General features: G+C 44.8%; 1 protein-coding gene across 2 annotated transcripts in view; it reads left to right on the top strand.

The window, feature by feature from the left end:
* PTGIS (prostaglandin I2 synthase) overlaps positions 1–19,708 on the top strand; it is a 64,459-nt gene that overhangs the window by 10,032 nt on the left and 34,719 nt on the right. For both annotated transcript variants that reach the window (XM_031005027.3, XM_055373187.2), the window contains exons 2-5: positions 8,154–8,277; positions 10,348–10,526; positions 13,857–14,000; positions 18,603–18,754. In XM_031005027.3, coding sequence (XP_030860887.2) covers positions 8,154–8,277; positions 10,348–10,526; positions 13,857–14,000; positions 18,603–18,754 — 599 coding nt within the window. The remainder of the gene's footprint in view (positions 1–8,153; positions 8,278–10,347; positions 10,527–13,856; positions 14,001–18,602; positions 18,755–19,708) is intronic.

Genomic DNA, 19,708 nt, shown 5'->3' with positions numbered 1-19,708 from the left:
CACAGCTCATTATAGCTTCCATCTCCCAGGCTCAAGTGACCCCCAAACTCAGCCTCCTGAGTAGCTGGGACTACAGGTGCACACCACCACACCTGGCTAATTTTTGTATTTTTTGTAGAGACAGGGTCTCACCATGTTGCCCAGGCTGGTCTTGAACTCCTAGGATCAAGAGATCCTCCCACTTTGGCCTCCCAGAGTGTTGGGATTATAGGCATGAGACACCATGCCCAGCCTTATTTTCCTTTTTTAAAACTTTTGTTTTTATTATGGCCATCCTGGTGGGTGAAGTGGTACCTGTAAACCAAAAAGTGTCTGAGACAGGTCTCAATCAATTTAGATGTTTCTTCTTCCAAGGTTAAGGACATGCCCAGTAGAGAGGTCTGTGCCTTTCTCCAAAGACGACTTTGAGGGTTTCAATACTTAAAGGGGGGAAAGGTGGGCTGTAAGAGAAAGAGGGAAGGTATGGTAATCCACATGTCACAAGAGAAAAGGAGCGGGTAGGGCGATAGTCAATGATGTATTTCTCTCATGCACAGTAAATCAGCACTTTACATAAAATAAGGTGAGCATAGAGTAGCTGCCTATGGAGATACTGAAACTTTTATCTGTAGCTATCTGCTTAGGAACAGTAGGAAAGGCAGCTTCTTGCATGACTCAGCTTTCAGTTTAATTTTTTCCTCATGGCAGAGTGAATTGGTGTCCTGAGTTTTTATTTTCCTTTCTCCCCGGTTTTCTTTTCTCCCTGGTTTTCTTTTCTTTTCTTCTTTTCTTTTTCTTTTCTTTCTTCCTACATGTTTTTTGCTCTGCAGCCTCAACCTTCCACACTCAAGCGATCTTCCTGTCTCAGCCTCCCTAGTAGCTGGGACTACAGGCATGTGCTACCATGCTGGGCTAATTTTTTTAATTTTTAGTAGAGACGGGGTCTCACTCTGTTTCCCAGGCTGGTCTTGAACTCCTAGGCTCAAGTGATCCTCCTGTCTCAGGCTCCCAAAGTGCTGGGATTACAGGCATGAACCACCATGTATGCCTGCCCCCCTTTTCTATTTAAGATCTTTTGGAGAAAGCATTTTAGAAGAAAATGAATCTCCGGTCTCAGGTTTTGTCTGATCTCTCATGTCTAGGATGGTTTATTTCTAGACGAATAGGTCCCACATTGTTAGGAAAGCTCAGTTTTAGTAGGCTGTGAAGTCTCACATCGCACAAAGAAAATAAGAGAGAAAGAAAACAGGAAAAAAGGAGGAAGTAAGCAGATAAACAAAAAAGAAAGAACGACCCTGGAAAACTGATAGAGGCCATATTACTCTCAAGTCCATATATCAGTAGGTAGGTATGAAAATGATTTATGCATATAAAGAGATTGCTTTTATTTTCTTCCAAAGTTTAAGTTCAGTTTATAGGGCTTTAAGAAAAGCACAGCTGAACTTTTAGTGATTTCACATCAGGAAAAATGAGGGGAGGAAAAAAAAAAAGAAGGGAAAACATTGAAAACATTCTTTTGGAGACTTGTAGCCAGGAGAATTTTTAGAATTCAGTCCAAATTGTAGAAAATAATAAAAATGGAAAAAGATTAGTCAAGTCTAGACTCTAATAACAGGTGTACTATAGTTAATTTTGAAACATGACTTTTCTCTCTCCAATTCCCCAATTTTATTAAAGACAAAATCATAGTAGGACCAACTTATTTGTAAAATAAGTTTTAGTTCTATTATACTTGGCTTGATTATTTTCATAAAATGCAGCAAGACTGATCATTTGCCATATGAGCTCTCTCTTTTTAAAATTGGCTTTGCTGGAAGCTTTTCCATAAGGAATCTAAGTTTAGACCTTTTTAAAAGCCTCACACCCAGCCAAGGATTTAGCTGTGCCTGCAGATACCTGTATGAACTGAGTGAATTCAGAAAGTGACATTCTTTGCTTTCCACAGGTCAGGACCCTGTAAACGACAGGGTATATGAAGCCAGTTTTTCCAAGGTGCTTTTATTAGCTCTATAGTTCAGCCTTATTTTCTCAAAGTAGTCTGAAAATATGTCATTCCAGTTAAAGCCTTGGTAAAATAACAGTGTCTCCAATTATGCCCTGTTATAAAAGAAAAAAGATACTTATGCAAATAACTACATTGCCATAAATTAAGAATACTCACAAATAGTTTCCAAGTTTTGGAAAAAATAGGTAAAGAGAAAGAAATTCTGTTTTAAATTTTTCTCATGAGAGTATACTTTACTGAATTGTTAAAAGCTATAAATAGCTTAAAAGAAGAGAAAGTTTTCTTGACTCTGTAAAACAAAACAGAAAGAATCAACAAATGTTTCAAACAAAAACTCATAAAAGATTATTTCAATCTCCTGTTAGTTCAGTTCATGCAATTAACTCCTGTTCTGCTCAAGATTGGATTAGCAGTCCTCATGAATACATCAGTTCTCCATGACAGTCCTGGAAGTTTTTCTCTCTATTCCAATGGCACAATCTCTAAGGTTGTCAGAAGCCCATATTTAAGAGTACTCCTCAGAGTTCTATAGCTGATTATAAATCACCTATAAAAAGATCAAACTAAAACAACTGTGGATGACAGAAGTCTTAGAACAGCCATAGTTAAAGACACAATTGACAAGGAAATTTGGTTACTTCTGTGGTATTCAATAGTTTTACATAATAATCATAATTACTACTGATGATGTATACTAAGTCATATCAGAATCACAGGAATCTCATACAATTTTGGAACACATACTCATCTATATAAGCAACTCATTTATATAAATATAATCCAAAGAAGATTAAACACCATTTCATATTTGACAATGCTTCCTGTATGATTTTATTTTACCAAATAAGCCGAATATGTCTCTTTTGGACTTCAGAGGACCTAATGCCAAAAACTTAATGAGGTCAAAAGGACTGAATTGACTATTTTATTTTGGAAAGTTTGTCAAATATAGAAAGTTTAAAACACTTGACATCACAAAATAGAATCACAGGTTATTGTAAAATAAGTCATTTATTTAGCCAAAGGTATAACTCAGAGATTTCAGAAAAAAGGCAAAAACCTTTATTCTTTTTTTTTTCGAGACACTCTCATTTTGTCGCCCAGGTTGGAGTGCAGTGGTGCAATCTTGGCTCACTGCAACCTCCACCTCCCAGGTTCAAGCAACTCTTGTGCCTCAGACTCCCGACTAGCTGGGATTATAGGCACCTGCCACCACACCCAGCCATTTTTTTTGTATTTTTAGTAGAAACGGGGTTTCACCATGTTGGCCAGGCTGGTCTTGAACTCCTGACCTCAAGTGATCCACCCGCTTCAGCTTCCCAAAGTGCTGGGATTACAGGCATGAGCCACCACACCTGGCCTAAAAACCTTTATTCTTTGAGAGAGGAGACTTAATTTTCCAAATAATAAGCTCTAATAAAGACAGCATGAGGCCAATTAAATCCTGTTTCTCAAATCTTATAAACAAATCTATTAAATTTTAATCATCTTGACCCTAAGATGTAAATTCCATAAACCATTTTCTAAACTTTTATAATTTTTTAAAGGGTGGGATAATGCTTCAAGAAAACCTTGTTAATCTGACACAGGAGCCCAGATGCTGGTCTTGCATCAGTGTGCCTTTGATGTTAATGTTTAATTAATAGAGAAACTCTGAACTAATTTAATCTCTCAGAATCAGCCCTTACAATCTCATATGCCCACCTCTTCCATGATAGTCCCTGGGCCTAGAGGTTGAATAGTTTTCATTTCTGGCTCCATGTCTCACAAATGCAGCTTATTTTGAATGTCATCTCCTCCTAGGTCTGAAGATGATGCTTTAACTGCTGTCAGTGTTTAAGATTTAGCAGGACTCAGTGTCCTTTTTAGACCCAGGAGTCAAAGCCCTGTAACTAAACAGCACCAGGACTTTAAAAACATTACAGAAAGTTACATGGATGTAATAAGCTTCATTAAAAATTTTTTTATATCAGCTTTCCTAGGCAAATCAAAACACAGAACAATTTAGACATATTAAGAAATGCCAGGAGCCCAGAATGTTATATTGGATGAAAACATTTCCTTTAGACCTTTATGATAAAGCATTTTTAGCATCAGGCTACAAGAGTTAGGACCTGAGGGGAAAAATTTATATGAGCTGAGGAAAATGTTGATGGAGAGAATTATTCTCTCAGTCCTTCTCAAAGAGGAGAGAAAGCTGAAAATAGCAAGATGCAATAAAAGTTGAACTTTTGAGTTAAAAAAATTAATATCTCATGTAATGTTATTAACAGTAAAACAACACCTTAAGAAAATTTTGTTCTAACCAATTCTTTAGTGTATTAGTGCATTTTTAATATCAAAACCCAATCTCTAGAAAGACTGTTATAAATAATTTCCTTTTAATTATAGTCAACTTGATCACATAAAATTTTTTTCATAAATTCTTTTTTTATAAACCTTATTATGACTTACACAAACCATTTACAACATGCTTCCTGTTTTATCCTAAACATCTCTCTTTCGTAAACGATCAATCATTTTATTTTAGGACAAAAAATTTTTACAGGATTCTTTCCATATACAATTATTTTTCTTTTAACCTTTCTTGCCAAAGATGCCCCTTTATAATTTTCTTTACATGTCTCTTATTTACTTATTCTTTTTACCGTGTTTAATAAACAACCTTTGAATTAGACAAAACTATTTCCTTTTAATAAGAACACTTTTTTAAGAAAAATGTTTTTCTGTAACTTTTTAAGGAAAAATTGGAAATGACCCAGACATTTAATGGGTATCTATTATTTAATTTAATATCACTTTAGATTCTGAATTATATGACATTTATTTATAAGCATTTATTTCATTACATTTACCTAATTAATTTTTTAAAATAGTTTACCTAGATTACTTATGAAAACTGTGATAGTCACTATTTAAAGTTATTTCCCTGTTAATCATTTTTATAGCTGTGAATTTCAGATGTTTACTTAAGTAAGAACCTTAAAGTTAAATACATGTGTGTTTTTTGTTTTTTTGCCAATAACTCAGGATTTAACTGTTTTCATTAAATGAACAATATTAAATGCCTTATTTATCAAAAAGTTACACAATGATGATTCTCTTTTGGGCTGGATTTATAGCTTCATAATCCTCATGCCAAATTTTGTCACCTTATAATATCTAGCAGAGATAAATATATAACCCCTTGACTAATAAATATAAAACAATAATGTATATTGACAATTCTGAAACCATTTCTAATTTTATTTTACCAATAATTTTAAAACCAGCTTATTTGTTAAAGATTTACTTAAGTCATGTGAGCTTGAAAAACCATTTAGGCTTAAAGTTTCTATTTTTCTGATAAAGTATTTGATTTTTTTCTTGAAGCCAATTTATTAGACCTCTTCTGTATTTTTTTGTAGTGAAACATTATATACAGGACATATAAATACATAGACATATTAGACAGGCAGCAGTAGATCTGATAAGATTCATAAGACCCCTTTTTTTCTCCTATTATAAAGCTCCTGGCTTTTCTTAATATGTCTAAGTTGTTTTATGTTTTTATTTGCCGAGGAAAGCTGATATAAAATAATTTTAAATAAAAGTTATTACCTCCATGTAACTTTCTGTATCGTTTTTAAGTCCTGGTGCTGTTAAGTTATAGGTGTTTGACTCCTGGGTCTAAAAAGGACAACTATCTTAGACTTCCAATTTCTTGATAACCTGTTTCATTACCCTAGGCAATTGTCATCCAGACTTGCATACTAAAGGAACAACTCTTGGGTGAAAATCAGATAGGGAAATGTATATCTCTAAAGAGAGAGAGAGACAGACAGAGAGAGAGAGAGAGAGAAAGAAAGAGGGAGAGAGAGACTGGGTGTGTTAGAGGGAGATGAAAAATGGATGCCAAGCCACAAGCCAAACATAAAACTATAGAAATCTACTGTAGGATTTTATGAGGAGACAAACTTTACTTAGATAGGTAGTTTTAAATTTAGTCTCTGTCTTTTAACTGGACCTCTGAGCTCTGGGCAGAGTCCACACTGAATCCTGGGTCTCCAAAAGGAGAGAGATATCATGAGACTAAGCCATGTAATGCTTTTACAGTGCACTTTGTTACAAAAGCATTTCTCTAAGTGTTTTAACCACTCCCTCTCTTAAACACACAAGAGTAGTTCCTGCAGTAATAGCTATTTTAGTTAATAAAAAAAAAAAGAAATCAGATAACGCAATACAAAAACAATCAGTTTAAGATCTGAGAGGAACTTGTCTTTTTACACTCTTAGGGTTTCATAAGGAAAAACAGAGGTTTCTCCCCAGAAGGAGTCTGGCACCTTCTCTGTTTTCTTTAAGGAATCTCAGGCTGTTAGAAATTATTTTAGGTCCCTTATGCAGCAGAGGGCGGCAAGAGGAAGGAGAGACAGGCAGAAGTAAATGGAGAAAACAGAATTCAGTCGACTGGGAAGAAAATATCTTTTTCTCAAAAAACAAGAACCTAGGAGAGAAAAAAGAAAGCATAAAGGCATACACACACACACACACACACACACACAAACACATACACATGCATACACACATACACACGCATACACACACACGCGCATACACACACACATAAACACACACACATACATAAACACTGCTGACAAAAAGAGTTAAACTCTGTAAAATATTTGAGGAGATTTATTCTGAGCCAAATATGAGTGACCATGGCCTACGACACAGCCTCAGGAGATCCTGATGACATGTGCCCAACGTGGTCAAGGTACAGCTTGGTTTGTACATTTTAGGGAGACAGGAGATATCAATCAAATACATTGACAATATACATTGGTCCAGTCCAGAAAGACAGGACAACTTGATGTGGGGGATGCTTCCAGGTTATAGGTGGATTTTAAAACTTTCTGATTGGCAATTGGTTGCAAGAGTTATTGTCAATAGAAATAAATGTCTGGGTTATAATAAGAGGTTGTGAAGACCAAAGTTTTCTCACGCAGATGAAGCCTCCAGGTAGCAGGCTTCAGAGCGAATAGATGTAAAGGTTTCTTATCAGACTTAAGGTCTGTGTTGATATGAATGCTGGAGGGTATAATGAGTCATGTCTGACCCCCACTTCCCACCACGGCCTGAACCAGTCTTTCAGGTTAAATTTTATTTTATTTTTTTTGAGACGGAGTCTTGCTTTGTCGCCCTGGCTGGAGTGCAATGGAGCAATCTCAGCTCACTGCAACCTCCTCCTCCTGGGTTCAAGCGATTCTCCTGCCTCAGCCTCCCGAGTAACTGGGACTACAGGCGTGCACCACCATGCCTGGCTAATTTTTGTATTTTCAGTAGAGATGACGTTTCACCATGATGGCCGGGCCAGTCTTCAACTCCTGGCCTCAAGTGATCCACCTGCCTTGGCCTCCCAAAGTGCTGGGATTACAGGCGTCAGCCACTGTGCCTGGACTGCACTTTACCATCTACAAAGCAGGAAAAAAAACTTCAAACTTGCCTTCCTTGTTGGAAGTGAGTTGAAACTCCAGAAGGGAGTTACCTGCTCTCCATCGTCATGGAAGCAGGAGAACTTGCCTTCCTTGTTGGAAGCAAGTAATACTCCAGAAAAGGAGTTGTACAACAAAATAAAACTTAGCTCTCAAATTGTAGCTCTCTTAGATCTCAAATTTTCAGAGATTCGGGATTCTCTGCAGTGGGGAGCTCCCAGCCCTACTGGTTTGACCAATGAAGACAGATACCAAGCTGTTACCAAACACCAACAGGAGACTTGTCAAAGGCCAGGGCCACCTCCATGGAGTCCCTTCATGGTCGCCAATTTGTAAACTAAAAAGTATCTAAGCTAGGTCTCAATCAATTTAGATGTTTATTTTACCAAGGTTAAGGACAATGCCAGGGAGAAGAAAAACCACAGAATCACAGAAACAGTCTGTGGTCTGTGCCTTTCTTCAAAGATGACTCTGAGGGTTTCAGTATTTAAAGGGGGAAAAGTGGGCTGGAGGGGAAAGAGGGAGGGAGTGGTCATCCACATGTTACAAGAGAAAAGGAGCAGGTGAGGCAATAGTCCCCGAGTGCTCCATTCAGATTACCTCCCCGACTGCTCCATTCAAAAACACACTCTGCAACCTACACTCTTTATGCCCTTCCTTGCCTTATCAAATGGTGACAAGTGCCATGGCTTCTGTAGGCGACCTGGTGAGCCTCCCCTGGACCTGGGCAGGATCCCCTGGTTGGGCTATGCCTTGGACTTTGGAAAAGATGCCGCCAGCTTCCTCACGAGGATGAAGGAGAAGCACGGTGACATCTTTACTGTAAGTGCCTCTTGTGCCTCAGGGGGGATGGGGATGAGCAGCTGGGCCTCATATCTGGTTTCTGTTGATTCCTTCAACATATGTCCCTATGCCAACCCCCCACCCCCCCATCCAACATCCATGCGAGTGGTCGAGCCAACTTTCTATCCAGCTGCCGGTCCAGCTGCACACTCAACGCTGACCTAACATCATCCCTTCAGTCTCCCTCTTGCTCTTCCCAGCGTGGAGTTATGCAGTCACTCAATATCTATCCAATACTTGTATATCCATGCAGCTGACCTCCATCTACCCATTCCATTTCCATCCGTTCAACATCCATCTTCCCATCCCATTCTTCTGCCTGTCCACCTGGTGTCTACTAAGCATCCTTCCATCCTTATATCTACTCAGCATTCATTCGTCAACCTCCGTCTATCCACTCACCCATCAGTTTTTCCATAGATTCACCTGACATCTGTCAATTCATTTATCCATCTTCTATCCCTTCATGTGTCTGCCCAGATCTACCCAGAGTTCTTCCACTCATGCATCCAACGTTCATCCAACTTTCATCTGTATACAGTTGGCCCCCTGTATCCATGGGTGGGTTCCATATCTCTGGATTCAACCAGCCATGAATTGAAAATATTTGGGGGAAAATGTGTTGGTACTAAACTTTTTTAGACTTTTTTGTTGTAATTCTTCCCGAAAAATATAGTTTAACAACTATTTATTTAGCATTTACATTGTGTTAGGTATTATAAGTAATCTAGAGATGACTTAAAGTATATGGGAGGATGCATGTAGGTTATTTGCAAATATTATGCCATTTTAAATCAAGGACTTGAGCATCCATAGATTTTGGTATCTGCAGGAGGTCCTGGAACCAATCCTCCATGGATACTGAGGGATAACTGGTCAGTTTCCACCAACTTTCATTTTTCTGTTTATCTACGCATCTTTCTGTTCATCTGCCACTATCCACCCAACACTCAGCTATATTCAGTATTCAATGTCTCTCCACTGGATATACATCTATTTATATCTCATCCATCCATCCTTACAACATCTACTCAAACGACCACCACCCACCCACCCACCTTCCATGTATCCTTCCAACTTCCATCCAATCAACATTCGTCCTTCACTTTACCCAGTATCTACCTAGCATTCTCTCATCCATGTACCCAACATTTATTGGTACATTTGGTTTCCAACCAACCTCTAGCTGCCCTTCCATCCATCTTTCCATCCAACGTAGATTCATTGATCTATCCTTCCATTTATCCATCTATCTAACATTCTATCCACAAGTATTTACCCAGCAATTTCCTTCCTTCCTTCCTTCCTTCCTCCCTTCCTTCCTTCCATTCATTTATCCATTCACCAATCCATCCATCTGCCCATTTACCCCTCTACAATCCACCCACTGGAATTTACCCAACAGCATCCATCCATCAATCCATCTATTCATCCATGTATCCATTCATTCTTCCTTCCATCCATCCATCCATCCATCCATCCATTCTTTCACCCATCCGTCCATCCACCCATCCATTCATCCATCTACTTATCCATCCATCCTTCCTTCCATCCATCCATCCATCCATTCTTCCATCCAACCATCCATCCATCCATTCATCCATCCATCCATCCATCCATCCATCCATCCATCCATCCATCCATCCATGATGTGCACAGGATCCATCTGCCGCCTTCTCTCCTGGCTACTGGAGATATGGCAATAACCAAGATAATCATGGCAGATGCTTAAGAGTGAGGTGGTAGAGAACACAGTCTTTGATTTTAAAAAGCCTCAATATTCCCAAATTCCAGTCCTAGCCCTGCCACTTCTCAGCTATGAGATCTTGGGCACATTTCATCTCCTTTCTAAGCCTCACTTTTTCAGCTATAAATGGGTGAGTGATGGTCCCTACCTCACAGGGTGGTAGGTGGTAGTGAGGCATAGATAAGAGAACATAGTGTGTTACTGTCCAGTGGGGCAGTGCCTACATAGTAAGGCCCTGACCACTGAGAGCGGCTGCTGTTCACAGTGACACTCCTCACTCTATCCCTGGCAACTTCCCACAGATACTGGTTGGGGGCAGGTATGTCACCATTCTCCTGGACCCACACTCCTACGACGCGGTGGTGTGGGAGCCTCGCACCAGGCTTGACTTCCATGCCTACGCCATCTTCCTCATGGAGAGGATTTTTGATGTGCAGCTTCCACATTACAGCCCCAGTGATGAAAAGGCCAGGATGAAACCGTGAGTGGCTGGAGATGGCACCTGTGGGAGGGCCAGGGTGGGCGACTCATTTCTACTCATGTGGCCCAAGTTATTCTTGGTTCCAAAGCAATTGTTCAGTAAAGACATTTTGTCTTGAGAACACAAACAGAAACAAAACAAAAAACAACCCAAAAGAATTGGGTGGAAGAAGAACTCTTTGTCTCTCATCTCTGGCGGTGTTTGTTTGTTTGTTTGTTTTTGGAGGCAGCCCTGATTTTAGTAGGAGGAGACCAGGGTTTGGGTCAGCCACACCTAAATTCAAATCCCAGCCCCATCACTCCCTAGCTTTGTGACTTTGGACAAACCTCTTTCCCTCTCTGAGCTTCTATTTCCTCCCCTGTAAAATGAAGGAGAGAGGTGGAATGATGAATATTTCTGAGTCCATACTCTGCCAGGCAGCATGCATTATCTCATTAGTCTTCACAACAATGCTGGAGGCTAAGTAACTTACAGCCCCATTTCATAGATGCAGCCACTGGATCTCAGAGAAGTGACTTGTCTCAAGCCACATAGCCAGAAGTGGTACAGCTCCTGAAACATATGGAGGAATCATTTTATTTTATTTATTTATTTTTGAGACAGAGTCTCTCTCTGTTGCCCAGGCCAGAGTGCAGTGGCATAATCTTGGCTCACTGTAGCCTCCGCCTCCCGGGTTCAGGCGATTCTCCTGCCTCAGCCTCCCAGGTAGCTGGGATTACAGGCACGTGCCACCACACCTGGCTAATTTTTGTATTTTTAGTAGAGACAGGATTTCATCATGTTGTCCAGGCAGGTCTCGAACTCCTGACCTCAGGTGGTCTGCCCGCCTCAGCTTCCCAAAGTGCTGGGATTACAGGCATGAGCCACCATGCCCAGCCACATATGGAGTCATCATATCAATAAGAGAACAGATCAACATGTTTGCTCTGCATTCATTCAGCAGACATCTGAGGACCCATTGTACCCTGGTCATTGCCCTGGATGTAGGGTGTGCAGAACGGTGCCAACCACCATTTGAAGGCAGCTATTATAGGCCAGCTGTCTGATAGGCTCACTTTCATATCTGTGCATTAGCCTAAAGAGGTGGGCATTTTTATCCTTATTTTACAGATGAGGACACTGAGGCTCAGAGAGGTGAAGTGACTTGCTCAAAGTCTACTGCTAGTAAGTGGCAGGACTGGGATTTGAACCCAGGTCCACTGACTTCACAGCGCATTCTCCTTCATCTAAGATACCAAGGCTGATAAGACCCTGTGTCCGCCCCTGCAGAGTTCACACAGTCCAATGGCGATCTTCAGTGATCTGTCTCCAGGAGGAATACCCTCTGGAGGTTAGGAAGAGCATCTAGGAAACTGTGTTTTGCAAGATAGTTAAGGCTGAAGCAAGGCCAGCATGATGAAGTGGATGTTGATGAGACATGATGCCTCCTCTGAACCTTGGCCTGGGGGCAGCTGCTTGGAGCCTGAGTGTCCTGGGTCCTGACATTCCAGGGGGACCCTGGGAGTCCCATTAGCAATAGGAATCCACAGCTCACTGAATCTGCCCCTGCTACCCAGGGAGGATCCCAGTTTCCTTCAGTGTTTGCCTCAGGAATTTTCTGGAATTTCTTACAAGCTGGCGTGATGTCTTCTGGGTACAGCAGCCACATCTGTTGAGGGCTTGTCTCTGCTGAGGACCAGTGCTTGGAGTGGGGTGGGGAGAAGAGCTGGGTCAGGGTCCATTAAAGGCCAGATCCCATGTATTGAGCACTTACAATGTGCCAGGCACCGTGCGGAACCTTTCACATGCATTGTCATACATGAGTCATGAGTCATGTCTGTCGTTTTTCCCACTATGTTCCAACTTGAACATCCCAAACCTTTTCATACCCAGGAGTTCATGGATGCCCTGTGCAAACCCTGCCCTGGTGGATTACCCAGGCACTTCTGGCTTACTCAGTCTAAAGGTGTCCATCCTACTTCCCAAACAGCAGGCATGACAGATCAGGGCCCTGATTGGCACTCTCCCACTGTTCTTGTTGCTGCCACTAGGTGTTGCTGTTGAACATGGGCTGTGCACCGCCCATGGACACCCCAGTTCACTTCCTTTTTGGTCCAGATCCTACACAAGGAGCAGAGAGGCCTTAGACTTACATGCAAGATACCCCTTTCTTGGCTTCTAATCATATCCTCAGTCATGGCTCAGTGTAGGCTCAGTATAGGGGAGCTTCCAGCTTCTGCCACAGTCTTCCAGACGGGGCCTCTCCTCACTCTGTGCAGGTCCACACGATGAGACCAGGTCTCCAGCCCACATCCCTTTTTCCTTGTGTCACTCTCATGTGAGGTCATGTCTTTTTTTTTTTTTTTTTTTTCTTTTTTTAAGACACAGAGTCTCACTCTGTTGCCTAGGCTGGAGTGCAATGGTGTGATCATAGCTCACTGCAGCTTCAAACTCCTGGGCTCAAGCAATCCTCCCCACCTCAGCCTCCTGAGTAGCTGGGACTACAGGCACCTGCTACACATCTGGCTAGTGATTCTTTGTGTATTTATTCTATTTTTGTAAAGGCAGAATCTCACTATGTTGCCCAGGCTGGTCTTGAACTCTTAGACTCAGGCGATCCTCCCACCTCAGCTTCTCGAGTAGCTGAGACTACAGGTGTGAGCCACCACCCCGGCTAATATTTTATTTTTTGTTGACATGGAGTCTCACTATGCTGCCCAGGCTGGTCTTGAACTCATGGACTTAAGTGATTCTCCCACCTCGGCCTCCCAGAGTGCTGGGATTACAGGTGGGAGCCACCATGCCTGGCCAGGGTCACATCTTATTGGCAGTCCTGAGTCAGGGAACACCACAGCTATTCCAACAGATCTTCCTATCTTTAGATTTCAGGGAGAGATGAGTTGCTTTTCAGTTCCTTCTCTTCCAGAACGCTATGGGTCCCTTATCTAAGCTGTGTGCCTTGGGGAGGGACAGACTCTCCTGGTTAAGAATTCAGACGCTGGAGTTGGGCAGACCAGGATTTCAGTCCCGCTTTGGCTGTGTGACCTTGGGCAAGTCACTTTCCTCTCTGTTCCTGAGTTTCTCCATCTGTAAAATGGGTGTCATAATAGTAACTCTTATTCTCAGGTTTTTCTGAAGATGAAATGAGATTAGGCTCAGTACAACAGATGGGAACTATTGTTGACGATGACAGTCATAATAGTATCCTCTTATTTAAGCTACTCTTCCGCAGGACCTCTTTGCCAATGGGGAGCTTGAGCTCTGGGACTCTTAGGTTTGGGGAGGGAGGTGCCTGTAGGTGTGTATTTCCCTTTGGAAGCCAAATTGTCATGCTTTTGTTTCCTGCCTCAGGACTCTCCTCCACAGAGAGCTCCAGGCACTCACAGAAGCCATGTATACCAACCTCCACACAGTGCTGTTGGGCGATGCTACAGAAGTAGGCAGTGGCTGGCACGAGATGGGTCTCCTCGACTTCTCCTACAGCTTCCTGCTCAGGTGAGGCTGTGCAGCCCCCACCCTCCTGCTGGGGCCCGGCACTTTGACCTGTGTCAGCCATGAGCAGTGGCCAAGGGAACCGTGAGGACTCTGTGGGTGGGGGAAGCAATTTGAGACACCCAAAGCAAAGACTGTAGGAAAGACGCCATGCACCAGGGCCCTGGCTGTTCATCTGACCTAGCTCATGAACTGTAAAAGGAGACACTGGCTGGAAATGGGACCTTACAGGTCATTCAGAGAGGAAGTCACAGAGCAAGACTTCAGAGGTCATCTTGTCCTGTGGCTTCCAGACTTTGGGATTTCACAGAACAGAAAACAAAATGTTTGGGAGATCAACTTGGGACCTTAACCTTTTATCCGGTCTTGTAAATGTATGTTAAAAACTGCACGACCGAACGTTCCTTCCTTCAGCAGTGCCGGGCACTAATCCAGGCTCTGGGGATACAGCAGGGAACAGGACAGATGAAGTCCCCAAATTCACATGGCTGACACTCCAGTGGGGGAGGCCGAATTGAGTTATGTCAGAGAGTGATAAACACGATGACAGAGATCCATGGGTGGGGTGACAGCATCTGGGGGGCTTTCTTAGGCTGACTGACGAGGCAGGGTCATGCTCTGGGGGTCTGGCTTCTGAGCCAAGACCTAACTGCAAAGTGCCCACCACGCCAACACTCTAGGCAGGGGAAACAGCAGGTGCAAAGGCCCAGAGGTGGGAGGAAGCTCAGAGAGAGGGCCAGTGTGGCTACAGCATAAAGAGCCAAGGAGGGAAGGTGGACAGGAGGTCAGAGAAGTGGGCAGAAGCAGGCCTCAGGCAGTCGGGAGGTCAGGGAAGGCTTTGGAAATTATGCTGAGTAAGATCGGGTGACATCAGGGGTTTGCACAGGGTCAGGACATGATCTAACTTAGTTTGAAAACCCCCTCTGGCTGCTGGATGGAGGATGGACTGTAAGGGTAAGGAGGGGTGGAGAGGGAGGCAGGAGGACCTAGCAGGAGGCTGCCAGGTGTCACCAAGGTGAGAGAATGGTGGTGGCCCAGGGAGGTGGTGAGAATTTGGGTAGCTTTTGGAGATAGAGTTCACTGGCTCTGCCGGAAGATTTGACTGGGGCAGCGGTGGGGATGGGGGAGCGTGGGCGTGAGTGAGAGGGATAGAGTGGTGTTAACGACAGCTCCCTGATTTTAGTGATGCCCTTAACCAACCAGAATTTAATTTAATTTAAATTTAATTTAAAAAAGGACATTTCAACCCCTCCAAGAAATTAGAGCAACATAGTTCTAGGATAAAGGGCAGTCATTCGTTGACACATATGGGCATGTGGGTATATTTTATGACATGTGTGTGCATATGTGTAGACTCGGTGTGTCTCAGCTCTTTTAATGCTCACAATCGCTCTAGGAGGCTAGGACTTTACATATTCCATTTGACAGATGAGAAAACTGAGACCTGGAGAGCCTGAGTCATTTGCCCAGAGGCCTGTGTTGGGGTCAGGACAGGGCTGGCCCCAGAGTCTGCACTCTCAGCCACAGCTCTCTGCACACGAACAGTCCCCATTCTTTTTGTTTTGCCCTGGGGTGGTGCAAACAGTGTCAAGGGCTGTAATTGGCGTGGGTGATGCTGGTCTGGTCCACCCTGTCATTGTATGATGGGGACTGAGGTCCAGAGAGGGCCAGCTGAAACCACCCAGCAAGTTCACAGTAGTGATCCTCCCAGGTCTCCTGGCTCCTGGGTCCCTGTGCAGACAAAGAAGTCAGAGAGAGGTAGGCTGGGGGGAGGCAGGCTGGGGGGCAGCTGGGTCTGGCTAGGCTCCATGGTACAGCGGCAGGCACAGGGGAATCAGCTCAGGGGGAATCAGACGTAAATCCATACCTGTAACCCGGTAACTGTGTCTTCAGGGCCTGAGGCCTGGGCTGGAGCTCCTGCCCCCTGGCTTGGCAGCTGTAGGCCTTTCCACTGCCATCAATCAGCAGCCCCTGAAATAGAAAGAGAATGGGCCAGTTGGATGGCAGGGACACAGAGGTGAAAGGGGTGCCGGTTCAGGCAGCCCGAACTGTGAGGTGCCACCTCTTACACCCACCAGCCTGGCCTGTGTTGGCCCTGGCCTCACTGAGTCACACCCAAAGTTCTCCTCTGTCCTCACCTTGTAGCCCTGGCCTCCCCTCCTCCCACCTACCTCTCTGCTGCCCCTTGAGCAGGTCAGGCACGCTCTCTCTTTGTGGCCTTTGCTGTTTCTGTTCCCTTGCCTGGGAATGCTGTTCCCCACATGTCTGCGTGGCTCCCACCCCACTTCGTTTAAGCCTTATCGCGAGCGCCACCTGCTCAGAGAGGTCTTTCTTGAGTCCCATTTTCGTGATGGCTCCCTCCCGTGACCCAGCTTGGTTCAGCTTTATTTTTCTTTGTGGCTCTAGCGCCGCCTGTGGGTCGTGTGTGTATTTACATATGGGATTATCCTGTCTTCAGCCATGCTGTTTTGATATGGAGCTGCCGGCTTCGCTTCCACAGAGCAAAACCTTGTGGTCCTCTGGGTTTACTTTTTCTCTTTGTTTTCTTTTCCTTTATTTTATTTTATTTTATTTTAAAGACAAAGTTTTGCTCTTTCGCCCAGGCTGGAGTGCAATAATGGCGCGATCTCTGCTTGCTGCAACCTCCGCCTCCCAGATTCAAACGATTCTCTCGCCTCAGCCTCCTGAGTAGCTGGGACTACAGGTGCCTCCCACCATGCCCAGCTAATTTTTGTATTTTTAGTAGAGAGGGGGTTTCACCATGTTGGCCAAGCTGGTCTCGAACTCCTGACCTCAGGTGATATACCCACCTCGGCATCCCAAAGTGCTAGGATTACAGGCGTGAGCCACCTCTCCCGGCCGGTTTACTTTTTTGGTTTATTTTTAATTGCCTGTTTTGGTAGAAGTATATGTACCAGGAAATGGTTCTCTGAGTTAGCAAAAAACAACAGTGCAAGTGTGATGATAAATGATGACCAGTGTCAACTGCAGTGTCACCGAGACCACAGGGCCTTGGGAGTACCGCAGTGGCCTGGCAAGCACGTGTCTGTCTAAAAGGGGCGGCTGCAACTCTGCTCCTGCTAGGTTTCCAGGTGGGACCGCAGGTCAGCCAGATTCCTTTTTCAAGATGAGATGAGCAGGAAATCCGGATTTTGTGTGAGTTTCCCCAAATGTTTGAAGGAAGGTTTAGTTTGTTTTTAGGAACTCCCTTGATAAAACACATTTGTGGACTGAATCCAGTGTGTGGGCTGCACCTTTACAACTTCTGCCACCACTGTGCAGGTGAGGGACAGAGCAGGGACCACGCAGGCCTCTCTCGGCCCCCACCCACCCTCATTCCTGCTTCCATTCTCTCTTCATCTGGGAAAACCCCTCTCCTGAGAGATCCTGGTCTGTGGTCTTTGTCTGCACAGGGACCGAGGAGCTCAAGGGGAGGGTGAGAGGGTGAGGCCCCGGGGCTTTGGTTGCGTCTCTTTGTTGTGACTCTCTGCTGAGGCAGAGATGACAAAATGAAAGCCTGCAGTTTCCCTCCCAGGACTGAGGTCAGCCCGTTGGGCTGAGGCTGGACTCCTGGGGCATTTAAAGGGGGCTGGAGGTGAAGGCGCGTCCTCTGAGCATGGTCCTGTGTGTGTGCGTGTGCATGTGCGTAAGTGTGCCTCAGAGCACATGAGAGCTCATGCTAGCTCCCATGTCTTTTTCATGTCCCATGTCCCATGTCTTTTTCACACTTGACCAGGCCCTGACCTCCTTCTCAGGCCTCCCAGAGCCCCTCAGATCAAGCACAACCTTCTCACTGCTGCAAATGCCTGCCTTGCGTGGCCAGCCCTGACAGCCCAGGCCCTCCCATCCTCTGCCTCACACCCCGGCTCCAGTGCCTGCACCAGCCACAGCTGGCACCTCTCCCACCAGGCGCGGTTGCATTCTCAGCTCTGGGCCTTTGCACAGGCTGTGCCTGTTGCCTGAACAAGTTCCTCTTCTGCTTCCCCCGATCATCCTGCAGATCTCAGCTCAGACCCTCCCTTCTCTAGGAAGCCTTCCCTGAATCCCTCCCTGGGAGCAGGCATCTCCTCCCCTTCTCTGTGCCCCCATCTCAGCACCGTCCCCTCAAGCTCTCTGCTGCAGCCTCATCAGCCTCCTTGCTGCTCCCCAGCACCGGGCTCCCTCCTGCCCCAGGACATCACACCTGGTGCTTGCTCTGCTTCCTACCCCTCCCTCTGCTCTGCCCATGGCTGACTCCTTCTCAGCCTTCAGCTGTCAGCTTAACACCAGTCCCTCCCTCACCTGGCACCTGACACCACAGCCCCCGCCCTCCCATCCTGCTACCCAGCTTTGTGTCTGACAGTGCCGCGGGGCACCAGCTGGCGCATTATTCATTTTACTCATCCTCTCGTCTGTTGTCTGTCTCCCTGTGCTGAGAGGTCAGCTCCTTGAGGACAGGGATTTTTGTTTTTTTTCACTGCCGACTGTTCGGTGCCCAGAATGGTCTTTGGCGCACAGTAGGATTAGTAGTTGCTCACTGGGTGTATGAATGAAGCTCTTGTGAGTAGCTGTGGCCACACATGAGTGTCCCAGGAGGACCCCTGACCCTCTGTCTGCCGCCCCCAGAGCCGGCTACCTGACTCTTTATGGAATTGAGGCGCTGCCACGCACCCATGAAAGCCAGGCCCAGGACCGCGTCCACTCAGCTGATGTCTTCCACACCTTTCGCCAGCTCGACCGGCTGCTCCCCAAACTGGCCCGTGGCTCCCTGTCAGTGGGTAAGCACCATGGGGGCCCCAGTGGGTGGGGGGGAGGATGGAAAGACCCAGAGGGGGAGCCCAACTCAAGGTAGAGGACCAGAGGCAACACAGGCAGAAAGACATCCAATGCCCAGGGAGGCAGTAAGATCCCCATCACTGGGGGTATGCAAGAGCACAATGGTGGGGAGCCAGGGCTTGGACCAGAGCTTGGGTTCCTGGTGGAAATTCTGATTCAGCACATTTAGAGTGGGGCTGGAGAATCTGTGTGTGTGTGTGTGTTCCTTTTTTTGTTTTAAGGTTTGAGTTGCTTTAAAAGTTTTTACAAGTAGTTCGTGCTGATTATAAAAAATTCAAGCCATATAGAATAATTTACAGGGAAGAATAAAAGAGCACTCCACTTTCTCCCCAGCCTCAGCCCACCACTTCCCTCTACAGAGGCAACCACCATCACTAGCTTGGAGTACATCCTGGGAGCACTTTCTCTAAACAGACACACAGATGTGTGTTATTTTTATTTTTATTTTATTTTTGAAGCTTTTAACTTCTTGTTTTTTATTGAGGTATAATTTATATACAGGAAAGCACACACATCTAAATGCACTGAGAGGCCAGGTGCAGTGGCTCACACCTGTAATCCCAGCAGTTTGGGAGGCTGAGGTGGGCGGATCACTTGAAGTCAGGAGTTCAAGATCAGCTTGGTCAACATGGTGAAACCCCATCTCTACTAAAAATACAAAAATTAGCCAGGCATGGTGGCGGGTGCCTGCATTCCTGGCTACTTGGGAAGCTGAGGCAGAATAGCTTGAACCTGGGAGTTGGAGGTTGCAGTGAGCTGTGATCACGCCACTGCACTCCAGCCTGAGTGACAGAGCCAGACTCTGTCTCAAATAAATAAATAAATAAATAAATAAATAAATAAATAAATGCACTGAGAAGTAGAACTAAACATTTTATGCTCTTTCCCAGCCAGTA

This window comes from Gorilla gorilla, chromosome 21, assembly GCF_029281585.2.
Source record: "Gorilla gorilla gorilla isolate KB3781 chromosome 21, NHGRI_mGorGor1-v2.1_pri, whole genome shotgun sequence".
Taxonomy (NCBI): Eukaryota; Metazoa; Chordata; class Mammalia; order Primates; family Hominidae; genus Gorilla; species Gorilla gorilla.
Note: the sequence above shows the minus strand (reverse complement) of the source record. Positions and strands in the feature narration are given on the sequence as shown.